The following is a 23,409-nucleotide window of genomic DNA, read 5'->3' on the forward strand; positions in this document are numbered from 1 at the left end:
ACATTTAGATTTTTGATATTGCAAAACAATGGAAGAAAAAGATGAAAAGAACTTCAACAGTGAGGAGAACGGAAAAAGAAAAGAACCAAAAACATTTCTGGGGATCTTTACAAGAGAGAAGTTCATCATGTTATGTGTTGGTATCGGACTGATTGCACTTCTTCTCATCATTACATTAACTTCAGTATTTGTGATCACAAAATCAGGTATGGTGGCTCTTCGGTGCTTTTGAGTATGTGACAAACTCAAGTGTGACATTAAATATTGCTTGATATAAAGTTAAGAATATTTCCATATGCAACACCATTTATCAGGTACATAAATATGAAATTGTATGCATTAGGAATTTCAGAGTAAATTGAGAATACCAATACAGATTTTTCCTGTTTATTGTTGTTCATTTTGCATACTGCTTGTGCATGATCTCAGATGCTTCATTTGACATGGACATAGAGCCTTTCCCATCTGATGGAGACATGCTTGACTTTCTTATCCAAATTGGAGAGATTCAGGAAAAGGATGGTCTTTATGCAACATGGTATCACGCAGCCAACAATAAATCTGAGATGAACAAGGCCTTGAACAGTAAGAGTGATCTTTAGTTTTATCTTAACACCTTTATTCAAGGTTGTGCTTCAGTCAATTGACTTAGCAGTTGCATAATAAATAAACTTATTTCTGTGATAAGTATTACGTTAGATAAGAGATTTATGCTCTTAACGATTTATGTTAAGAGCTCTGATAACAAGTTCTACATATGATATGATGTAATGGAATACCTTCAAACCGTTAATGTCATTTAACTGTATACATTACAGGTGATGTCATGATCCTAGAGGCTGATATAAATGTGCAAGGTTATAATACAGCCAATGAAACCAATATTCCTATCATGGCCCACCCACCAGACATATACAGTGACAACACTCTGGAGGAGTGGATGGATGCTGTACTCAAATCAAAAAAAGGTGAACAATCTGGAACAGTACTATCTGCTTTTATTTATAGAAGATATTGTGAAGATTGCTTTGTGTCTATATTCCTTCATTAGGAATAAAGCTGGATTTTAAGAGTATCAGTGCTATGGAACCCTCATTGGATCTGCTGAGAGTGAAAAACCAAACTGGGATCAACCGACCGGTGTGGATAAATGCAGATATTCTTCCTGGTCCTAATGTCCCTAATTTCTGGCCAGTAATCAATTCTTCAGAGTAAGATTGTAGTAAATATCTCATTTTAATGGTAAAACATGAATACTATTCAAAATACTTGGTCATTTAGGTTGAGGAGAGATCCCCCCATATGATTGTAAAGCGCTTTGGGTGTATAGCAATACACAATGAAAGCTCTATATAAAATGCGATCATTCATTCATTTAGTTGGTCATTACCAAATAATTGATCACTGCTGTTCTGATATTTAGACCAAGCATCACCGCAAGTATGATACTGTGTATTGCTTTTGTTCAAAAGTTCTCCTAAAACATATCTATTCAGAATGTTTTTGTATCAGTGTAAAGAAAACCTGCTGTTTACAAGACATTCATGAACACGGTTATTTTTAAGTTTTATCTTATTAACCAAATTTTTTTTGTTCCCAGAATTCTGGGAAACAAAAATTGTTAGCTGGGGTAGTTGTGATTCATTCCTGAATAGAACAGTTGATTGAAAAATTCAATGACTTGCTCATAAAACAGGCAGTTGTTTCATTCCTGAATGAATTAGTGTGTTTGAACAATTTGCTGGAATGGTTGCATAAATGGTTTAAGTTACTCATATAGACAGTCACTTATCACCACCTACTGGCTTGACTATGTAATGTGCAAAAAGAGGCACTGAAAAATCTTCAGTCAATACACAGTCTGGAATGCAAGTAATGTAATAAGAACAAGCAGAGTGATACACACAGTGGAGAAAAAAAATGAAATGTAAAAATGTGAACCACTGATTTATATTATTTTTACTGATATTCTGAACAACATAATTCTTTTATCTGTTGACTGCTTAATGTTGTTTTTCAGTTGCTGATTTTTTTTATTTCAAGGTTTTTTGAGCTCATCCAGCTGAAATTTCCTGACGTCACAATCTCTCCAGGATGGAAGGTTCTTTATCTTTCCATCTTCCCCAATATTACATACACACGCAGTATGGTGGAGCAGATGTACTCTATTGTAAGACACCTCCCGCAGAAAATCACCTTTCCTGTCCATGCTTTGATGGCCAAGAATGGGTGGCCACATTTGAGCTGGCTGCTTAGCCAGTCTTCAAGGTAACTCAGTTACCTCAGTCATTCCAGTTAAAAAAAAAAAGTAATAAAAATGATTGTTGTCACCACTTGAATTACTTAGCCAAAGCAATAAACTAATTGAACCTCTTCCAAGACTCATATTTACAAAAAAGACTTCTGGGAATCCATACTCTGGTCTCAAGAGACCAAGTCAATCATTTCAGATCCAAAAGCATCCAAAATGTTCTGGTGTTGCTAGAGGAGGAATACAGTGAGAAGTGCCTGGTACCCACAGTGACGTTCAGTGGTAGTAAAGCTCTTATATTGGGTTGTATGAGTGCTGAAGGTGTGAGGGAATTGTGCTTTATCCATGCTGTCATGAATTACCACTGTGGTGTAATACAAAAAATGGAAACTAAAGATGCTACCCTCCCCTCATTCCCTGCATTATTGGGGATTTTTTTTTTCAGCATGACAATGAAGATATTCATTCTCCCAAGGTGAAAACCATTCAGTGGACATATATTTTACTCAGTCTTAATGCTCTTGAGCGGCTGTGGGGGTTTCTGTAGAGACGGGCTGAGCAACACTCCCCGTCAAAGTCCAGGGCATTAAAGGAGCTCGTCCTCCAGGAGTTAAACATGACGGAAGTGAAAATTTGTCATGAACTTGTACACTCAGTGCCAAGAAGGGTCAGAGCAGTATACTTAAATGTATATACTTAATATACTTAATACTTAAAATTCTGAAGGACATACTAAGTACTAGAATATTCTACATTTGCTGAATTAAATCTAGGGTGTACTAATTTCATATATATACTATTCTGGTTATACCACAGGTTCAGTTTAACCCTGTGGCAAGGAAAGGAGAACCCCACTGTGAATGACCTTCTCTTCATAAGAGACAACAGCAACCCTCTGCGCATATATTATGACATCTATGAACCTGTGCTCTCACAGTTCAAAGAAGCTGCAAGTGAGTGACATCATGGTCTTGCATTTTAAATCTCATAGTATATTAGTACAATATTGGTTAACTGCCGATATTATTATTATTATTATTATTATTATCTAGTGGTTTCTTTGATAATGGACATGTAATTATACATGCTCATTTTCACAGTTGTTTCATTTAGATAATACATTTGCCATCATCAGTGTTGGGGAAAGTTACTTTTAAAAGTAATGCATTTCAATATTGCATTACTTCCTAAAAAAAGTAACTAATCACGTTAATTAATTACTTTTTATGGAGAGTAATGCATTACATTTGCTTGTGAGAAGGTCATTGGAAAGAGAACGTCACAGCAGAAAGACTGGATGTTAGCAGAAACCTACAAGAAAACTCAAGATAGGAAAAATAAGAAGGCAGTATTTATCAACAGCCGTACCAGAGCAACAAATGCAAAGGCACAGGAAGATTATAGCAAAGCAAACAGAGAAGTAAAGAAGAGTGTGAGAAGAGACAAGAGAGAGTATTTGGAGGGACTTACCAAAAAGGTACCTGATCAAACTGCCAAAGAAAGGAGACCTTAGCCTGTGTTCTAACTACAGAGGGATCACACTTCTGTCAATTCTTGGTAAGGTCTTTAACAGAGTGATCTTGGAGAGATTGAAAGAACCAGTGGACCAGAGGCTTTCGAGAGTAGCAAGCCGGTTTTACAACCGGTCATGTACAGATCATATAGCAACATTTTGCATCATTGTGGAACAGTCCATTGAGTGGAAGTCATCGTTGTATGACAGTTTCGTAGATTACGAAAAGGTGTTTGACAGCATGGAGAGATGAGACACTGTGAAAGCTACTACGACATTATGGAGTCCCACAGAAGTTTGTAAACTTGATCAGAAACTCCTATGAAGGGATGTCTTGCAGAGTGGTGCATGATGGACTGCTGATAGAGAGCTTCCAGGTAAAGACAGGAGTGAGGGAAGGTTGTTTGCTGTCTCCATTTTTGTTCTTCCAGGCTATTGACTGGATCATGAAGACTACATTGGGAAGAAAAACAGGATACAGTGGACACTGTGGAGTCAGCTAGAGGACCTTGACTTTGCAGATGACATTGCGCTATTGTCCCACAGCCAACAGATGCAGAACAAGTCTACACACCTCCTTAAAATGTAATCTCAGGTGGGGCTGTACATCCATAAAGGCAAGACAAAGATCTTAAAGGTAAATACCACCAGCGAAGAACCAGTGAGGCTAGATGACGAAGCCATAGAGGAAGTGGAGTCCTTTACATACCTCGGCAGTGTGGTGGATAAACAGGGTGGGACAGATGCGGATGTGAAGACCAGAATCAGCAAGGCCCAAGCAGCATTCATTCAGCTGAAAAATGTCTGGAGCTCCAAGGAGATCAGCCATCATACCAAGATATGTTTGTTTACTCGAACGTCAAGTTAGTGCTGTTGTATGAAGCAGAAACATGGAAGACTACAAAAGCAAACATGAAAAAGATCCAGACTTTTGTCAACCAATGTATCTGCCGGATCCTGGCCAGAGGTCATCAGTAACACTGATTTGTGGCAGAGAACAGACCAGTGTCCTATGGAACAAGAGATCCTAAAAAGAAAGTGGGGATCCAGACAAAACTGGAGGGCAGTTGTCGATGGCCTATGCTCCAGGAAGGAGCAACGGGCTTAAGAAAAAGAAGAATGCGTTACATTACTTTTGCATTACTTTTAAAATCTTGGTTGGCTGTTGGTAAAAGGCTTGCTTGTTTGTTTTTAATATAAAAAGTATAAAAAATATACAAAAATCTAAAAAAAAATTAGCAAATGTAAAAGCCCTTTTACACCAAAGTGAAATGAAGCCTCAGACTAAAGGAAAACTAAATTCATGTCTGTATTTGTGTTATTTAAAATTTTATCATTGCAGGTTTGCGTCATATTCTGAGTTTGCATTTTAATGTTTTAATTCATTTTGGTGAAGAATGAATCTGTTTTTTTGCAAGTGAGATGAGTAAATACATGTTCACATTTAGTCTAGAACTACAGTATCATCACGTTAACACAGCGCACACAATGCCTCTGTACTTCCGATTTCTCTCAGCATGGGGACAGGAGATTAGTCAGTCAATAAATGTGAAAACAAAGTAACTGGCATTACTTATTTGAAAAAGTAACTCAGACATTTTCTTGTAAATTAAAAAGCAATATGTTATTTTACTAGTTACTTGAAAAAAAAAGTAATCTGATTACGTAACTTGCGTTACTTATAACACATTACCCCCAACACTGGCCATCATCTAACCTTCTTAAAAATAAAGGTTCTTTATTGGCATTACAACAGTTCTTTGTGGTCCTCAAATCTGATAAGAGTGTGATATTCTAGTGATAACAGAACTCCAAACCATTTCACAGTTTGTATCACTCCATTTTTCTCACAGTGAGTATGAGTCCAAATCCACTGGATTTTAAAAATAATACTGTTTTACTGAGTAATAATACTGAGATTTTTAGGCGAGAATGTATTTGTTTATACTTCAAATATGCGGTTTGTTAAAAGAGATTATGTCAGTCTTTGACAAACACAAAATGATTCTTACTGCATAACTTCTTACTATTTCTCATGCAGTTTTTGCAACGTCTTCTAGTTTTTCATGTAAATTCGCCATGCTGATCAACAGAAAGCTACTTCGTTCTTGACTTTTGTAATCTTTAGCAAATCTCAAAATGAATATCCATTTTGTCATGCCTAAATTAACATTGAACATTTAAAAATTGTTGACTTTCTTTTTCTTTTCCTTTTTTTAAACAGAATAGTATCAATTTTTAGCAGTTATAGCTCATTACATGAAAATAATTGTCATAATTTTTAAGGTTTGGCTATCATTTTATAATGGAATCATCCCTAATTGTGTATATAACACATAAGCATCTTCTTTTCTCAGAGGTGAGAAACAGACCCAGAAGATTCTATCCAGGTGGAGACATAATTGACTATTTCAGGCCAGTGAACAGTGATGGACTTAACATCCAGTGGGACACAGTGACCAACAAAGATTATTTGCTATACCTGCTCGAAGGTGATTTTAACAGCTGTGATACTGTGAAAATGCATAGATTTTAATAAAACGTAATGCAAGTTTTTTTTTTTTTTTTTTTGCAGACAGCCCAGGAGGAATGCTGGTGATCCCAGTAATATCTAGTGTAGGTCAACCAAACATTCCCGTCATTCAAGGTTCTCAGCCTGAGCTCCCACTACAGGACTGCCTGGAGCTGATTCTTGCCTCCAAGAAGTCATGGGGAATATACTTAAGGATAAAGTCACACAGTCAGCTAAGCCTCACACTGGAGCTCCTCCGTCAGGCCTATGACAGAGACTTGCTGCACCACCCCACCTGGATCAACATGGACATAGCACACGGAGCTTTCTATATACAAGACTATGTGACAGGAGAAGAATTCTTGAGAACCATTGATCAAATCTTTCCATATGTGACTCTGGCTCCAGGGTGGCCTAAAGAGGTCCTTGATGAAGGCTATAAACCAAAGCTGGTGGAGGACATGGTGCAGCTCTTCCAGGGGGCTTGGCAAGATGTTTCACTGCAGCTGCAGGCTGAGGCCCTGGACAGGTCCGTGACTGGATGTAGAAGCCTTATCCATGCACAATCACGCTTCTCACTAACTCTAGAGCATCGGACAGAGGACACAGGCCTCAATACTGGGACTGCAAGCTTAATGGCTATCCGAGCAGTGAGCAGACAGCGGAACTTCTACAACATGCCCAATATATACAAAGAACATATAGCAAATCTGTCAGTCTGAAAATCAATATCATACAGCAGTGACAAAGACATCACAACAGCCAAACAGTGGTTTAAGTTGTTCATGGACAAGATAATTTTGATTAGTAACTAATTACATTTTTTTCATGCATACATTATAAAAAAGTTTGTTAACACCTTTAACAATAACTTTATTTAAATTCAGTTCAATTCTTTACGGTTTTATTTTTAAGCATTATGTTTAATCATGATGACAAAGAATCAGTAATCAAATTAAATTCTCATTTTTTAATACATCCCTGCACCAAAAATAATACTGCTATAAGACAAGGCAAAGCAAAGACATGTTAGTATTCTAAAATTAGACAAAAACAATGGTGCTAAACAATGGTTTAATGTAATATGTAAGTATTCTGATTGACCCGAGTGTTATAAATGAGGTTTATATTTAAATATAGTTCAGCTTCATGTTAAGTGAACCTGTTGCACTGTAACAGTGGTTTTGCAAAATGGCTGCTGAGGCACAAGGGGTGCCCTATAATGGATTTAAAAAAAAAAGAAATCACATTTTTCACATGTAGAGAGATTAGTCAATAAATATTACTCTTTTTGCACTGCACGTTTTATTTTAATCTTCTTAATCTATTTATTAACTTATCAGTGTCTTCTGTTTTTAGTATTTTTTGTTATTTATGTAATTTTAATGAGTACTGTTTGTATTACTATAATTTTTTATGGAAAGAGCTTTGAATTAACATTGTGTATGAAATGTGCTATATAAATAAACTTGCCTTGCTTAAAAAGAGGTCCCATAAAAGAGGTTATTTACATACTAAACAGTACCAAAAGTGACCAGTTTAATTACAAAGGTCAGAGAAGGGATGAAAAATAATCATGTAATATCAAACTTCACTGGCTTCACTATATATGTGTTGTGAGTAACCAGTGAGGAAAATGCCAAAGAATAATCCTTTTTTCTTTTTCTTTATTTTCATTTCATTTTGCATCATCCAGTTTTTCAAATCAAGCTAAGTTATATTACAAGCACCTCCTGAGCTCCAAATAATTTTTAAACATATTGAAAAAATTTGGAGGGTCGGCCTGTATTTGAGTAGTGATCTTCTTATTCCCAAATCATACACAGACACATCACATTAGGTGCTACCAACCATATAGCTGTGCATACACTGACACACACAAATAGACTCTCTGAATCGAATGACTATGCTGTTCTATACTGTTCATCAGATCATTTGCCCAGCCTTATTTTTATTTCCGTTTTCTTTCCAAAGCAATAACAGCAACACTGAAAACTCCAACCTCCATGTTTAGCACAAAAATTTATGTGCTTGCCATACAGTACTGACGTGTGCTTCTTTGACACAATTATCAAAGTTAACTGACTCATAAAGCGTGCAATTTGCTCACAACCTCTTAAATGTGTTCAGACTTGAACAGTGTATTCCTGGCTTAACCCTAGCCTTGAGAGAGAAACATTTTTAAATACTACAAAATTACTGAATATGGCCCCTGTAAAAACATAAACTGAAATTTGAAAGTTATAGCACATCATGAGTTCAGCCCAGCAGCTGCTGCTTATAATGTAGAAGGGGTGAATGTAGATGTACTGGCTATGTTGTCCAGTAGATACTGCCTGCATGCACAGAATATTGAGTAGAAACTGGACGAGAGGCCTGCAATGTCAGTGGAGATGTATGGCAGGACTTCTGGACTGGCCTGATTATAGTAGGAAATCTGAGGGCAAAACAGGAAACCTATCAGACACTTCATTGTGAAGTACACTGTGACCATCATTTAGTATTTTCCTACCTTTGAGATACTTTTCGAAACCTCATAAATGGTGAACCCAGCACAGACCACCTCACCCCGGTGGAACTCCTCTGTGCTTGGGTGAGTGGGTAGAGCAACTGATCGTAGGGCAATTACATATGGATCCCTATAAAACATACACATCATATGTAAATATTATAGAAATCGTGCTGCATTCATGCCATGTCATAATTACTAGATGACAACTTGTGACATTCTACTCAAAGCTGTTCACTTCCTCAGACTCGAAATTATGCATTCTTATGGCAACACTACTAATGCCAAAATGGATCTGTGTAATTTGAGTAATCGAAATAGACAAGACCCCAACACATCAAGTAACAGTTGTTATGCAAATGCCTTATTAAAAAACTTTGTGGAACATTACATATTTAACCTTGTGCTAGGTGCATTAAACTGTCTTCTATGTCTTTTGTTATTTTTTTAGATTATTCTTGCATCATGTAACATACATATTACAAGTAACTACTTAACTACATTTTACTGCTAGGGCAGTACATCCATCCGTCATAAAAAGTACTCCATACGTCAACAGGGGGTTAATAAAGGCTTTCTGAGCGAAAGCTTGAGATTACAGTTTATAAAGTTTTAAATATGGACATCTTTCTTACACAAATGCATTGTTTTACTTCAGAAGGCCTTTATTAAACCCCTGGAGCCATGAGGAGCACTTTTTTGAGATGAATGGATGCACTTTATTTTGCTTCCAAAATCTTAACCACCATTCACTGCCAATATAAAGTTTGGAAGAGCCAGGACATTTTAATACCTGGTCTTATTGTGCACAATTTATTAAAGCACATTTTTCCAAGAAAAACATGTTTTGTAATATTTTTCTTCAATCAGAATGCACTAACTTGGTGCACTCAGAAATATATCACAGAAGGTAGCAAATGTTAGCTTTTAGTACCACACCTAGAACTGTCATCCTCACCCGCTATCACAGGGCGGTCTTCTAGAGGCCAGTAAAATGAAGTCCTGATCTTTTCCTCCTTTACTGACCGAAGGAGTAACAACTTGATAGATGAAATCATCCTCATCAACCCTAATGAGCAGCTTACACAAACTGCACAAAACAATGCAAAAAAAAAATTTCACTTTCAATTGGCATTTTAAATTAACATTTTTTTAATAAAGGATATGCAGTCAAAATAATATACAGTATGATCATATAACAGACAAAAGGTTTTACATGTACACAAATGGCTGACTTACTAATGTAACATTGGTAACAACAATGCTCACAGTGCTTGCAGTGGCCACATCGGGTATGTGCAAGGCAAGCATAATTCCAAAATAATGAAGAACAGATGCAGATATTTTTATAATTTTTAAAAAAAGATTTACAATTGTTAGTTACAAAAGAATTTGGTTGTGTGCAACTGTACTTGACAACAGAGCATATTACAGTCTCATATACTTGCTTTTGAAAATTATGTTTAGAGACTTCATAGCTGACTTGCACAGTGCCAAACAACGCAATATTTCTTGAGTGCTAGTCTAACCCATGCTCACAAGGGCACCCAAAAACATCTCAATTTCTTCTCTGTCAATGTTATGAATCCAGGCCTTGTTATTTCTCCCAATCACCACCAGTGATCTCCATCACATTAAGACTATTCCTTGGCAATTTCCCAGAATCACCTCGCCAGGAACTGATTACAAACTCACGTTTCCCATTAGTGGGACTATTCAAGTTGTACACTGACACACAGTATTGCTGTGCATAGCTTAGTTTTATTGTGATCATTTGCTGCTTGCCCTGCCCTGGCAATTGCCTGTTTTTTTGCATTACTCTTTCATTTTGCCCTAGGACATTGGTGTTTCCAGGTGTTTGACACTGTCTGTTTTGACTACGCTCTTTTAATAAAGCTTGCACCTGGATCCCCTACTCCACTGTCACACTGTCTTTTACAGAAGGCTCAGCCATACCTGGATCCCGTGGCTGTTTTGAGTGTTTCAGGCCAATCATGGACCCAACAATCAGGATAATTCACCTCCATCGCCTTTGTATATCTCTCTGATCTCCTGGACTTTGCCCTGGTTGACTTTTTCTTTCATGGACTAAATGAACCACTGAAGTCTATCCCGGTGACCACAGTGACATGACAATCTCAGAGGTTCTGTTGATTGTGTGTTTGGGCTACACACTTCTCTGCTACTCCTCCAGAGCGTGTTCCAGTCTGTGAATCTGTGCCAAAGTCCACTCAAGCCTTTGAGCTCAGTCTTGTGTTGGTGTCAGTCTGCCAGTTCCCTGCCTGTCCTGCCTTGACCAAAGAGTCCATTCTTGAATCCTTTGTCCGCCCTGTTACAATAAATCAATACCAATAAACTCACTATGCTCAGTGTTTCAGCTCCTCTGAGGTCTCCAGCTCAGCCACGGTCCTCAGTTCCACCCTGGTGGTCCCTTGCTCCACTGTGGGGATCTTTGGTCCCATCAACTCTGCAGTGTTGGTCGTCAGTTCCGCCTCAGTCTCCAGGTCCTCCACCTCCACTAGGACCTATCCCTTCATCCCTCCCCCTATTCCACCTTCCTTTTGGACTGTGTTTGTGGAGCCTTCGAGGGAGTGTTCTGTTAAGAATCCGGGCCCTGGTATTCCTCCCATTTACAATCAGTGGTCTCCATCACATTAAGACTATTCCTTACTGGACTCCATTTCCCAAAATCCCCTCACCAGGAACTGATCACAGACTCACAGTGTTGCACACTGACAGACACATTGCTGAGTCTTGATTGGCTATAAGCAGACAATTCAAATAGTTACCTTATTTGCCGTTTTCCTTGCCTTGCCTAATTTTTTTATTTTTATTTATTTATTTATTTTTTTGGACTGTTTAATGGATTTTGTGATTGTTTGCAGCCTGCCCTGACCACTGTCTGTTTTTTGGATTACTCTTTTGTTTTGCCCTGGGTCATTGTTGTTTGCAGGTGTTTGATCCTGACTGTTTTGACTCTTCGCTTTTAATACAGCTTGCACTTGGATCCCATACTTACCGTTACAGACAAGCTCAAATTCACTGATGTTATCATTTGACATGATTGTGTTCAGTACAGTTCCAATCCCAACCTTTGGCTTTATTCTTTGACATTTCTCTGAAAACGTTTCATATGTTTCTTTGTTTTAATCATCATGTTGTGTCATCAGCAAACCTCAGATTGTTCCACCTACACATATTGCAATGTTATTCTCCCCTAGTGTGGCCTTTCTGAATCATGGCTTTGACAAGATGCAGCCCTGTCGTACACCTTTTCAAACTGAAAACCAATATCTGTTTTCATATTATGTTCGAACCGTTTTTGTACTAAACATTTTCTGAATAAAAAATTTATTCATTCTGAGTAAATAAGCATGGCATTTATCCCTACTCTTCGATATTCCATTTGTAGTTAAAATTTTGCAGTCTGTACAGTAGCTAATAATACTATGGTATGTATAGCGTCTCACGTATAGTGTTGGTCCCATTCATGTCTGCGGCTGAGATCTGAGAGGAGGATGAATGCTCTTTGTGCTGGGATTTCCATTTCAAACTCCACCCTGAAACACAGATACTGACTCTCCTCCAGTGTATACAGGCTCACCTGCCCAGTGCAAGACAAAAGGTATCTAACATTAAAGTGTAAACCAGGGGTGCCCAAACTCTGTCCTGAATGGACGGTGCCCTGCAGAGCTTAGCTCCAACTTGCCTCAAGACACCTGCCGGGAAGCTTCTAGTATGCCTAGTAAGCATTTGATTAGCTGCTTCAAGTGTGTATAATTGGGGGTGAAACTAAACTCTACAGGACACCGGCCCTCCAGGACCGAGTTTGGGCACCCATGGTGTAAACGCTATAATGTACAACTGAAATATGAAGAATAGTGCTTACATTGTTCTTCTTTGAGCTAAGGTCCCAGTTGTTTTTGGCTGCAAGCATCTTCAATGCAGACACATTATTGTAGCTTAGATAAACCTGAAAATTAAAATAGGCTTACAATAAATAGTGCTTTCCATCTCTTTTGCACATTATCAGAGTGCTTTTGCTCAAAACGAGATGTGAGTGAAACACACTGTGAGTAAAATATATAAAAAGTAAATATCTCATAACTACTGAAACAGTACTATGGCAGCAGTACATATTAACCAAAGTATTTTTGAAAATGTTTCAACCTAGTCTTTTTTTTGTTTTACACTTAAGCCCTATTTGTGCCACAAGTTTGGACCTTGTAATGGTAAATATTCTTAAAGATATTTGAATAACATGTATTTTCTGAAGCAGGAAAATTTACCTGGTTACTGGGGTCTAATGGGACAGACAGTGGCACCTCGGTCTGCTTGCATGAGATAATGTACTTCCTGAGTAGAAACAAAGACCATATGAGCAATTCATGTTTTTGAGAGAAATTGAACAACAGGCAATACAGCTAAATGATGCTCTGGAAAAATTCTATGTTATATCACTTCAATAATAATTTAATAATTGCATTAAATAATTTTATTAGTTTTTAAATAAATTTTAGATTTTTAAATAGATTTTCGAAAGTTTTAAATGAGGGTCCCAATGAAATAATATTAATAATAATATTATAATAAATAATAATATAATACTTCAGAATTGAGCCTAATTAGAAAAAAAAAATTTTTATGTGGATCTACTTTTTTAGCAGTGACACACAGTGACAGCACCATCTGTGGGTGAGCTGAGTGTTTTGCAGTCTAGCCAACTCTTCTCACATGGTTTTATAAGCTAGAGCTCTTGTTATGAAAGGATCAGCACCAGTTTTGCTACCTATCAAGACGAATCTTCTTCCTGGCAAGAGCCTCCTGATATCTCCTCTGTCCCTCCTGTCAGAAAATTCAGAATAGTATTCAAAATTCAGATTTTACAATATCCAATTTGCACTATAAACACCAAATCTGGACTTCTCACCTGAGGTTCAGGTTTTATGGGGGGGCAGTGGACGTGGCCTTCCTTTCTCATCCAGCACCTCAAACGTCATGAAGGCACTGTTGATGTGCCTCAGAGGTTCATCTCCGTAATAGGCTTCTGCACAGACACCTACCTCCATACTACAAAACCAGAGATACTGAGTCGCATGACATCATCAACATATAATCATTAAAATCTAAATACATCTCTTAGATACTGATAGATAGATTATATAAGCCAACCTGTTCTTAAATGTGTTGTTGACAATGGCTTTCAGAATCAAACGATCTCCAACATGAGAAGGGCCTCTAAAGTGAAACATGTCTATAGTCCTCAGAGTTGGATGAGCATTGCATAAACGACTAAAAAAATTAAAAAAGAGATATATGTGTCTAAAGTTACTAAAGATTTTTATTCATTATGAGATCATTATAAGACACAATATGTTTTCACTCCTGTGCTGACATACTTTATATATACAGTAAGATTTTGTGGGATTTCATTTGCTACTTGTCTAATTAGTTGCAGTTTGTATTAGGAGACATACTCATTACAAAATGAAACAAGAATTCTATCTGTTTGTAAAAAAGCAAATCCATAACAAGTCCATATTCCAAAATAACACTTCCTCTAGTGAGAAAGTTCATCCCCTTTTGTTCTCTCACATCAAAATCTAACACACATTACTTAAATTGAACAAAATCTATGATTTTACAGTGTTTTAAGAAAGCTGAAGCTTGTGTTCTTTGTTTAAAGTGAAGCTTCAATGTACTCTTTTGCAGCATGTTTGTGACAACATTACAAACCTTGAACCCTGATCTAGTGCAGGATAAGAGTTAATAAATGTAAATATTAACTGCTGTATAAAAATGCACTTTGCAAGTGTGCAGACACACACCTGGCTGCAATGGTAGCAACATTTTCCATCCAAGCCATAATCTGACCTCCAAATGTGTTGACCTGGTGATTGGCATGAGGCGGAAGTACCAGCTCGACACTTTCCACTCTTGTTCTTTCTGTTGGCAAAGCCTCATCTTCATCAAGGTTTTCTGCCTCACAAACAATAAAACACCTCCTCAAAAAGCTAAACAGATTCTTGGAGGAAACTACATGATTGTCTAGACCATGTGAAGAAGCTTAGTCATAGTTCACTCTAAAAATGAAAATTCTGTCACTGTTTACTCACCCTTATGCTGTTCCAAACCTGTATAACTTTGTTCCACTGTATGACTTTCTTCTCTATAACTTTCTCCTTACAAAAAAGTGGGGATTCTACAGTAAATAAATTCTTTTGTGTTCCGCAGAAAGATACACAGATTTAAAAATACATGAAGGTGAGTAAATGATGACAGATTTTTAGATTTTTGGGTGAACTATCCCTTTAAAACCAAGTAACTCAGTGTGTCTGAGATATTATCACATGGGCATATGTATTTAGTCTGTGAGCCTAAGCGTAATGTTTGTTCAAAGTCTTCACCAAAAGGGAAATGCCTCCACCACTTAAGACACTTACCCTCACTGATACTTCTCTGGACGTTCTTGTTGTTGAGCAAGTCTTGCATGATGTCATGGTGAATGACTCGCATCCTCCTCCTCTCAGCTGCTAAGCTGTGCTCCACCTGTTCTTGGTGTGTGCAGGGCACAACCTGCTTCAGCTGCACCTGCAGTCACAGTCTTAACAGATTTCTTATCTACATATATCCTGGGTATTAGTAACTGGTTAAAAATTGAGTGCAGAGTAAAAAAGCAATTGTGTCTGCATAGTTTATTTGCATGCCATTTGCTGTGTTTCCTTGTTTGCAGTGTTTCCTTATTTCCACAGCTATAACAAAAATGTCAAATCAGTTTGTAAAGCATGTTTTTCCCCATTAACTGAGATATAAGTGAGCATAGCATATTTATAAACATCATTATTAGAAACATTACTATGCCATTGTTTTCTCATACCTTTGTTGCATCTGTGCGTTTGGCGACAAATGTGGCAAATGCCTGACACACTCTCGAATGATGGCCACTGTATAGGTCTTCACACCTCACCTCTATCCCCACCTCACAAACACCAGTACATACATGAAAAATTAACATTCTACTTTTTAGTTCTACAAATAAATGTGAAGAGAATTTAAAATGGTTCTCTATAATAATCTGTACTCTAACACCGTACTCTAATAACTCTGATACAGTACTTTTAGTACACTTAATAAGACGCAGAAAAAGATATCCAGTTAACATAAAGTAAATATTCTGCAGATATGTTAGGGATTCGCTTTAATCAAAGTCCATGTGTTTTACTTTGGAAACATGTTAAATTCCTTGGCACCAAAAGGTTTTAAAAACCTCAGTGTTACATAAGAGTAGAAACCACTTCAAAAAGATCTGCAGGTCTTAGTAGAGTAACTTTTGCTAAAAATGTGTAATAAGTGTGTAATAAGTATGACTTTTCATATTATACCATAAAATGTGGCTGTTACCTCCATGCTTGAGTTGAAGGCCCTGTTGACTTTGGCTTTAATGTTGACCACTTGTCCAACACTGAAAAAGTGTATTTCAAATGTAAGGGATATTGACAGTAACTTATGATATATTAGAGGCTGCTTTCTATTGGGGCTTATATTACTGAGCCTCTCCTCTCTAATCACAAATACATTTGATTGATGCTGTGTTATTCTAGCAGTCTGACAGATTGAGAGGGGTCTGGCTGCAGACAGGCACTTGCATTTTCAGACTTGCACTCTCAGACCTGCACTCTCAGACAACTCCACTTCCGCAAGTGATGTCACTTGCAGTCTGTTTTATTTTATTTTATTTTATTTATAATTTTTTTTTATTGAATCTCTCAACATTTTACAACAGTAGCCAGGTGGTGAAGACAAGAAAAAAGAAATTACATTACAATGTCACTTGCAATCGCCACTTGCACTCTCTGCTACCTGTAATGTCATTTGCAATCCACACGAATTGTGCATGTTGCCAATAGAGACAAGATGCTGTGGTGATTAAACAATTAAAACAAATTTAATAGCATAATGTAGAGGGTCTTGCGAGTCATCTGCAGGAGATAAAGAACAGCAGAATATGAACACAATGCACAAAGTCTCTCGTTAAGCGTTTTCCTCCCATAGAAAACCATTAACACTTGATATGGCTTAATGTATTAAGATACAAGTGCCATTAAAAGATCAAATTTGTTATATAGTTTATTAATTTAATGTACTTCAAGGCAAGCATATGGCCATGAACACAAGATGATGAAGACCAAAGTATAGAGTATAAACCTTATTTTTGACAAACTACATACCAGCAGATATGAATGTGCAGTAAGAAATGCATTAAGTGATATAAAAACTACCAACTCTGTACAGGCAAGCAGACATGCCCAGAATGGAATGCGTTAAATAGCCGTTTTCCTCTCTTAGAAAATCAATATAAATAAAACACAATGATATAAAAGACCTTTAGAGATTATTCTATTTGGAGAAATGCGAATATACGCACCGTTGCATATATTCTGGGCTCACCTGCTTGTCTGTAGTTGTTTTAATAATGAACAGGAGCATACCGAGTTTAGCCTTTATCATCTTAAACCGTTATGCCACATTACGCCACATTTTGTGGGGGAAAACACTATATAGCCTACATATACATTATATTAATAAACTGTATATCGAATTTCTTTTAATAGCACTATCTTAATACATTAAGCCATATTAAGTGTTAATGGTTTTTTAAGAGAGGAAAACGCTTAACAAGAGACCTCGCGCATTGCGTTCATATTCTGCTGTTCTGTGGCCACAGATTTGCGGGTCTTGTCTTTATCCCCTACAGATGACATGCATGATCCTGTACGTTATGCTATTATTAGTTTTAATCGTTTAACCATCACAGCGTCTTGTCTCCATTGGCATTATGCACAATTTGTGTGGATTACAAGTAGCAGAGTAGCAGGTAGCAGATAGTGTAAGTGGCGATTGTGAGTGACATTGTAATTTAGTTTCTTTTTTTCTTGTCTTCACCACCTGGATACTGTTGTAAAATGTTGAGAGATTCAATTAAAAATAATAATAAATAATTAAAATAAAATAAAAAAATAAAAAAGACTGCAAGTGACGTCACTTGCAGAAGTGCAGGTGTGCAGGTCTGAGAGTGCAAGTCTGAAAATGGACAGACTGGAAGAGTACGTAACAGTCTTCTGTATAATACTAGTTTAACAGAACAATTAACCAGAGAGAACTGCCAGTACTCCCTCAGGCGAAATTACATTCTGGTTAGGATGTTTTTCAAAAGACACTGATATGTGGCTCTAATTATCTAAAATATAAGTGATATTTCTTGTGTACCCAATGGTGCGCTCAAAGTAGATGTCATCAACAGAAGCTGTCACACAGGGGCATCCAGCATGCCTCTCAGCTGGAATGGAAACAGATCAAATAAGACATCTTGGCACTAATGAATCTCACACCATTTTCAAAAGATTTGCCTGTTTATGACTTCCAGGTGATGTGCAAGGAATGCAGTATTTGCCCCCTCTTGATTTCTTTTGTTTAAGTATGCTATATCTCGTACTAAATTGTTTGAGAAATGAAAACAAAATCTTATAGAAAACAAGGGCAACCTCAGTAAACACAAAATACAATGTTTTAAATGATAGTGTTATTTACTTAAGAAAAATCAACCCTGTTTAATGAAGGCAGTGTATTAGCTTGGGAGACGAGAAAGCAAACAGATGTCTGTGAATGCTCTTTTGCAAGAAACTGTTGCTGGCTAGCAAGAACCCAATTTTGAGTATTGTAATTTTGAAAGTCACTTCTATTTTCTATGTTGACTATCATCTCATTTTTGGCTGTTTAGAAAGTTTAGTTATTTGTGTTATGCATCCATATTACTTTTGCTCTGCCTTTGGCCTTAACTGGGAAAATGAAAGTCTTATCATCAGTAAGATCAAGCCTCTGTGTCTCTGAATGTGCCATAACATCACCCACATGATGCCTGAATACAATCAGCTTACAACACAGCCCTGTTCCGTAAATACACTTCTCAGTAGAACCTTTTTTAACAGCATGAAGTTGGCTAAAAGGCCTTACTTATCCTAGTAAAAAATATATATATATAAAAATATATATAAAAAAAACATAGACACTGTATGTGTTTACTTTTGTTGTTTCTGTTTTATGTTACATTTTGTTCGAGAAATTTGAAGACAATTTAGCATGAAATATACACAAAAATAAAACAAATCAGTATGGGGAAAACACATTTTCACAGTCCTACTGTATAATGCACAATAATTTATCCTATACTGCAAATATTTCAAGTAATGCTCTCACAGTCTAGAACACATTCCATGCAGAAGATGATTCCATCATGTACACACATCTAGATTATATCTAGATGTGTGTGCAGTCACATCCTCAGTATTATACTAACACTCATATCCTTATATAGAGTATTTCTGGAGCCTTTACAATACAGGTTAAAAGTGCTTTGTGTCATTTATTGTACAAACTTACCAGAAAGACATGCTGTGCAGTCCATCCATTTGAGCAGCTGTCCGATGCTCAGTTCTCTGCAGTGATTGGCATGGCAAGGCAGCACTATCTGGCTCATCTTCACCTCTGAAGGGTTGCGATAGTGCCCTTCATCCTCCAGATGAAGGTTATGCAGATTTTCCTTAAAATGGGATTCTGATGCCATGCTGAGGGGCTGAAGATTTAGCAGCTGAGAGCGAATAATATTCAACACTAATATTAGAAATTTGAGTTTTGCTTTAAATACAGCAATCACATAAAGTATTTTGACACTTCAGCCACAATGAAGTGCTGGTCATTGAGGTCATTGTATCACATAACTAGAAACTGTAATTTTCATTCTGATTTTGAAATTAAATCTAAAAACCTTTTCTTTTCTCTTTTTCTTTCTTTCTTTTTTTTCTTTTGAAAAGTATAATGTGTACTTGTTTACTTAATAGAGGCCTAAAACAAGTTTTGCATCCAAAATTCTCATTTATATGAACAAAAATAAATAATTAAATAAATAAAATAAAATAAATGCACTTTTACATCGTCTAAAACACTGACTGGACCCAGGTCCATTATTTTATTAACATTATTTATTTATTTGTTTATTTATTTCTTACATTTATTTTTAAATACATTTGCCGGTACACTAAACATCATGAAATACTTGAGATATAATACCGATAATTTGATTGTGAATTAATAGCTCAGGAAATTTTACCACATGTAATTGGACTTCACAACGTTGTACTTCTGGTCTGGTAACTCCTCATTACTGCTGTTGAATATTGCGCAACGTTCGGTAACCTCTATGACACTCTTTATCGTTCACACTCTTCGTTTTAATGACAAAATCTTAAACATTCCTGTGCCAATAAGACTCATCTACAAATTCACTTTAACATAAAAACAGATGTCATGTGCATTTGTGTTTCTGCGCAGCGCTTATATGAAGTGAAAAGAGGTGCAGTTGTATGAGCATGTAGAACAGCTTCGAAAACAAGTTTAAGCAGAGACGTGTCTTGACGTATATATATATAAAGTATCAGTCACACCCTTACCGCGATCTGCCTAGAGAGTCTGGTTGACACAGTGAAACAGCAATTTATTTCTTAAAGATTATTACTCCAGTGACAGAGTCAAGTGTTCACGGAAGACCTGCGCGCATGGGAAGTCAACAAATTACGTCTTCAATGCCGCGCACATAGTGTTCACTAACAAGTAGCCTATTCAGTAAGACCCCGCCCTGTGTCTCATGTTTGCATATGTTCTCTAAAGTGCACAAAACTTAGGATAGGATAGGATAATATCTTAGGATACTAATTTTAGGATCCTTCTCACATTAAAAACAACAACCTACTTCAAACATAACAATCGGGTTTACAAACAGCACGGAATGTTTTAACATCTGCCGATTATCGCTTAATTTGCTATCCGACAGGTGGCGCAACAAGTCTTTAAAAGCATAGAATAGCGCTTTAAATAGAAGGTTTACAATATATTAATACAATAATAATAGGTGTGTGTGTGTGTATATATATATATATATATATATATATATATATATACATTTTATTTGATTGTATATTATTATTATTATTTAATGTTGAATGATATTTGAAAGTATATTGTAGTATAGGAGTGCCCGTCTATTCTCCATAGTAATTGTTAATACAGCAGATTACGAGATGGAGACAAGTTACACAATTTCTCATAACACCCAGCTGGACAAAATTAATTATGCATTGATTTCGAGCCTGACTTTATTGTTTTAACTTTTATGCAGATGAGGGGGATTGTGAAGTCACTAAAGCTTCATTGGTCTATAAAGCTGTCAATCATAAATCACAGGTCCCGCCCATAGTTCATGATCTGGCTGTGGCAGGGTCGGTTGAAGCGGATGGGGTCAGAGGCGGGCTGCACGTTGACAGCTGGAGCATAAGGAAACATCGCAGTCAAGCTGGCAGACGTGTTTATATGCAGCACAAGTCATGTTCGCGAAAGGTAAAGGGACCGCAGTGCCTTCGGATGGGCAAGCTCGGGAAAAGTAAGCGCTGCTGTCCCTCTCTCTTTAACGTTACTCGCTTATTTACACGCACAGCTGATGTTGCGTTATGTTATGTTGTTTCCTAACAAATAATCTTGTTTAAGACATTCCAGTAATTTTATAGTGGAAACTGATATAATGTCTTTTTTCGAAATAGATTTTTTTTTAACTTATAAGAAAGTATTACAACATTATTTGCAAACGTTCATGGTGATATCGATTATTGTTCTGGAAATACAGTATATGTAGAATGCCAGCTGCAATATTACATTTTTAGGACAAGAATAAGACTATTTTTGGTATGGAAACACACCAGACAGTTTTTAATTGTTAATTTTATTACCTTTTATTGTAAGGCATCTGTTTTGATTGTACAGGTTGGCATTATACGTCTATGAATATTTGTTACACGTGGGAGCTCAGAAATCCGCACAGACGTTTTTATCTGAGGTGTGTATGTGCATATGTTCATTTTTTTAAGAGCATGTGTGCATGATTATGTGCATTGTGAAATCATGTTGTGCATTCACTGTATTAAAGTCTTCTGCTGTCTCTTTTTATTATGTGTAGATAAGATGGGAGAAGAACATAACCCTTGGTGAACCACCAGGCTTTCTGCACTCTTGGTGGTGGTGTGTATTATCTATATTCAGTACCTGATTAGTATTGTTCAGCAATAGGAATTTTTACAATGTATTATGAAATTTAATCTTAGAATATGTTAATAGAATGGATAACAGACAGTAAAACTTCTGAGAAAAAAAAATACTTGGCTTTGACTTTAAAGAATATGTTAAAATAATCTAAAGGTAAAATCATTTTAATTTAAAAATAACTATTTTTATGATTTGACTGTTAATATTCGGTTTCCCTGGAAATGTAAGCATGAAAAGTTTATTTTAACAGATAGCCCATAAAGTCTTAAAGGAATAGTTCACCCAAAAATGAATATTCTTTGGAAATTTACTTACCCTCATGCCATCCAAAATGTAGTTTCTTAATGGGAACAGATTTGGAGAAATTTAGCATTACATCACTTGCAGATCCTCTGCAGTGAATGGAAGCTGCAGAATGTCCATTCTGAATCCACATAACTCCAGTCTATCAGTTAACATCTTGTGAAGTGAAAAAACGTGTATTTGTAAGAAACAAATATATTATTAAGATGTTTTAAACTTCAAACTGTTGCTCCCAGCTAAAATACAAGGCCTCTATAATATTGCTTTCTCCGCTGAGAAAGTAATTTCTTCTGAATCAGGAGACAAATATACACAGATCAAGTACCATTTAAAAGTGACAAGAAGTCCAAAACATTTCTGGACAAAAATGTAATTGAATTTTGTTGTGAGGGACAACAGAGGATGGGCTTTTTTACTGGAGGAAGCATTATTATAGATTATGGACTATATTTTGGACAGAAGCAACGTTTTAAAGTTAAAACATCTTAATGATGGATTTGTTTGTTATAAACGCACAGCTTGTGGATTACTTACATTACTTTTGGATTGCTGTGATGTTTTTATCAGCTGTTTGAACTCTCATTCCGACAGAACACATTCACTGCAAAGGACCAATAGTGATCAAGTGATGTAACACTAAATTTCTTAAAATCTGTTCCAATAAAGAAACAATCTAAATCTTGAATGGCCTGAGAATGAGTACATTTTTAGCAAATTTTCATTTTTGTTGCTTTAATATGTGTTAGCTTTGCAATTGCAATATTTTCTCATTACAAACAATGCTCTCATTACACAGTGTGTTTTGGGACCTGTACTGTGCAGCACCTGAGAGAAGGGATACATGTGATCACTCCAGTGAAGCTAAGGCCTTTCATGACTATGTAAGTGATGTGTGTTTATTTCACCCTTCGCTAGCACATAGTGATAAAAGAGATCAGCTTCATGAGATAAAGCCTCTGAAATATATCTTTGTGCTGTGATGTGAAGCATAATATTATTTACAATTATGAGATGGTGGCATATTTATTATTTTGGTTCCAGGTCAGCTTTGTTTATCTGGATTCTATTAAAGGTTAAAAGATTGAATATTGAATTGAATGAAAATTGAATATCCTTTTCCAGATTTGCACAATTGATTTGGGTATGATTGTGTATTTAGAGCATGACAGTGTCCA

General features: G+C 36.5%; 3 protein-coding genes across 3 annotated transcripts in view; 2 read left to right on the forward strand and 1 right to left on the reverse strand.

Annotated features, from left to right (window-relative positions):
- Positions 1-12: 12 nt before the first annotated feature.
- fam151a (family with sequence similarity 151 member A) lies at positions 13-7,327 on the forward strand. The gene is made up of 8 exons (XM_051131926.1): positions 13-206; positions 430-585; positions 819-968; positions 1,052-1,211; positions 2,044-2,268; positions 3,068-3,204; positions 6,122-6,256; positions 6,340-7,327. The coding sequence occupies exons 1-8, from the start codon at positions 29-31 to the stop codon at positions 6,996-6,998; spliced, it is 1,800 nt and encodes a 599-aa protein (XP_050987883.1). The 5' UTR covers positions 13-28; the 3' UTR covers positions 6,999-7,327.
- Positions 7,328-8,267: 940 nt separating this feature from the next.
- On the reverse strand, positions 8,268-20,446 carry acot11a (acyl-CoA thioesterase 11a). The gene is given in 17 exon segments (XM_051131935.1): positions 8,268-8,713; positions 8,789-8,915; positions 9,744-9,875; positions 12,256-12,389; positions 12,675-12,758; positions 13,075-13,141; positions 13,575-13,630; positions 13,716-13,739; positions 13,741-13,855; positions 13,958-14,077; positions 14,614-14,764; positions 15,229-15,376; positions 15,663-15,764; positions 16,187-16,247; positions 18,053-18,122; positions 19,223-19,430; positions 20,290-20,446. Coding segments are annotated over 16 exon segments (1,734 nt in total). The 5' UTR covers positions 19,407-19,430; positions 20,290-20,446; the 3' UTR covers positions 8,268-8,554.
- A 645-nt stretch (positions 20,447-21,091) lies between these two features.
- The window catches only part of ssbp3a (single stranded DNA binding protein 3a), a 55,161-nt gene continuing 52,843 nt past the window's right edge, over positions 21,092-23,409 (forward strand). Inside the window, exons 1-4 of the mRNA XM_051129838.1 lie at positions 21,092-21,275; positions 21,653-21,725; positions 21,846-21,907; positions 23,031-23,115. Coding sequence (XP_050985795.1) covers positions 21,220-21,275; positions 21,653-21,725; positions 21,846-21,907; positions 23,031-23,115 — 276 coding nt within the window. The 5' untranslated portion in view covers positions 21,092-21,219. The remainder of the gene's footprint in view (positions 21,276-21,652; positions 21,726-21,845; positions 21,908-23,030; positions 23,116-23,409) is intronic.

This window comes from Labeo rohita, chromosome 2 (assembly GCF_022985175.1).
Source record: "Labeo rohita strain BAU-BD-2019 chromosome 2, IGBB_LRoh.1.0, whole genome shotgun sequence".
In the NCBI taxonomy this organism is placed as follows: Eukaryota; Metazoa; Chordata; class Actinopteri; order Cypriniformes; family Cyprinidae; genus Labeo; species Labeo rohita.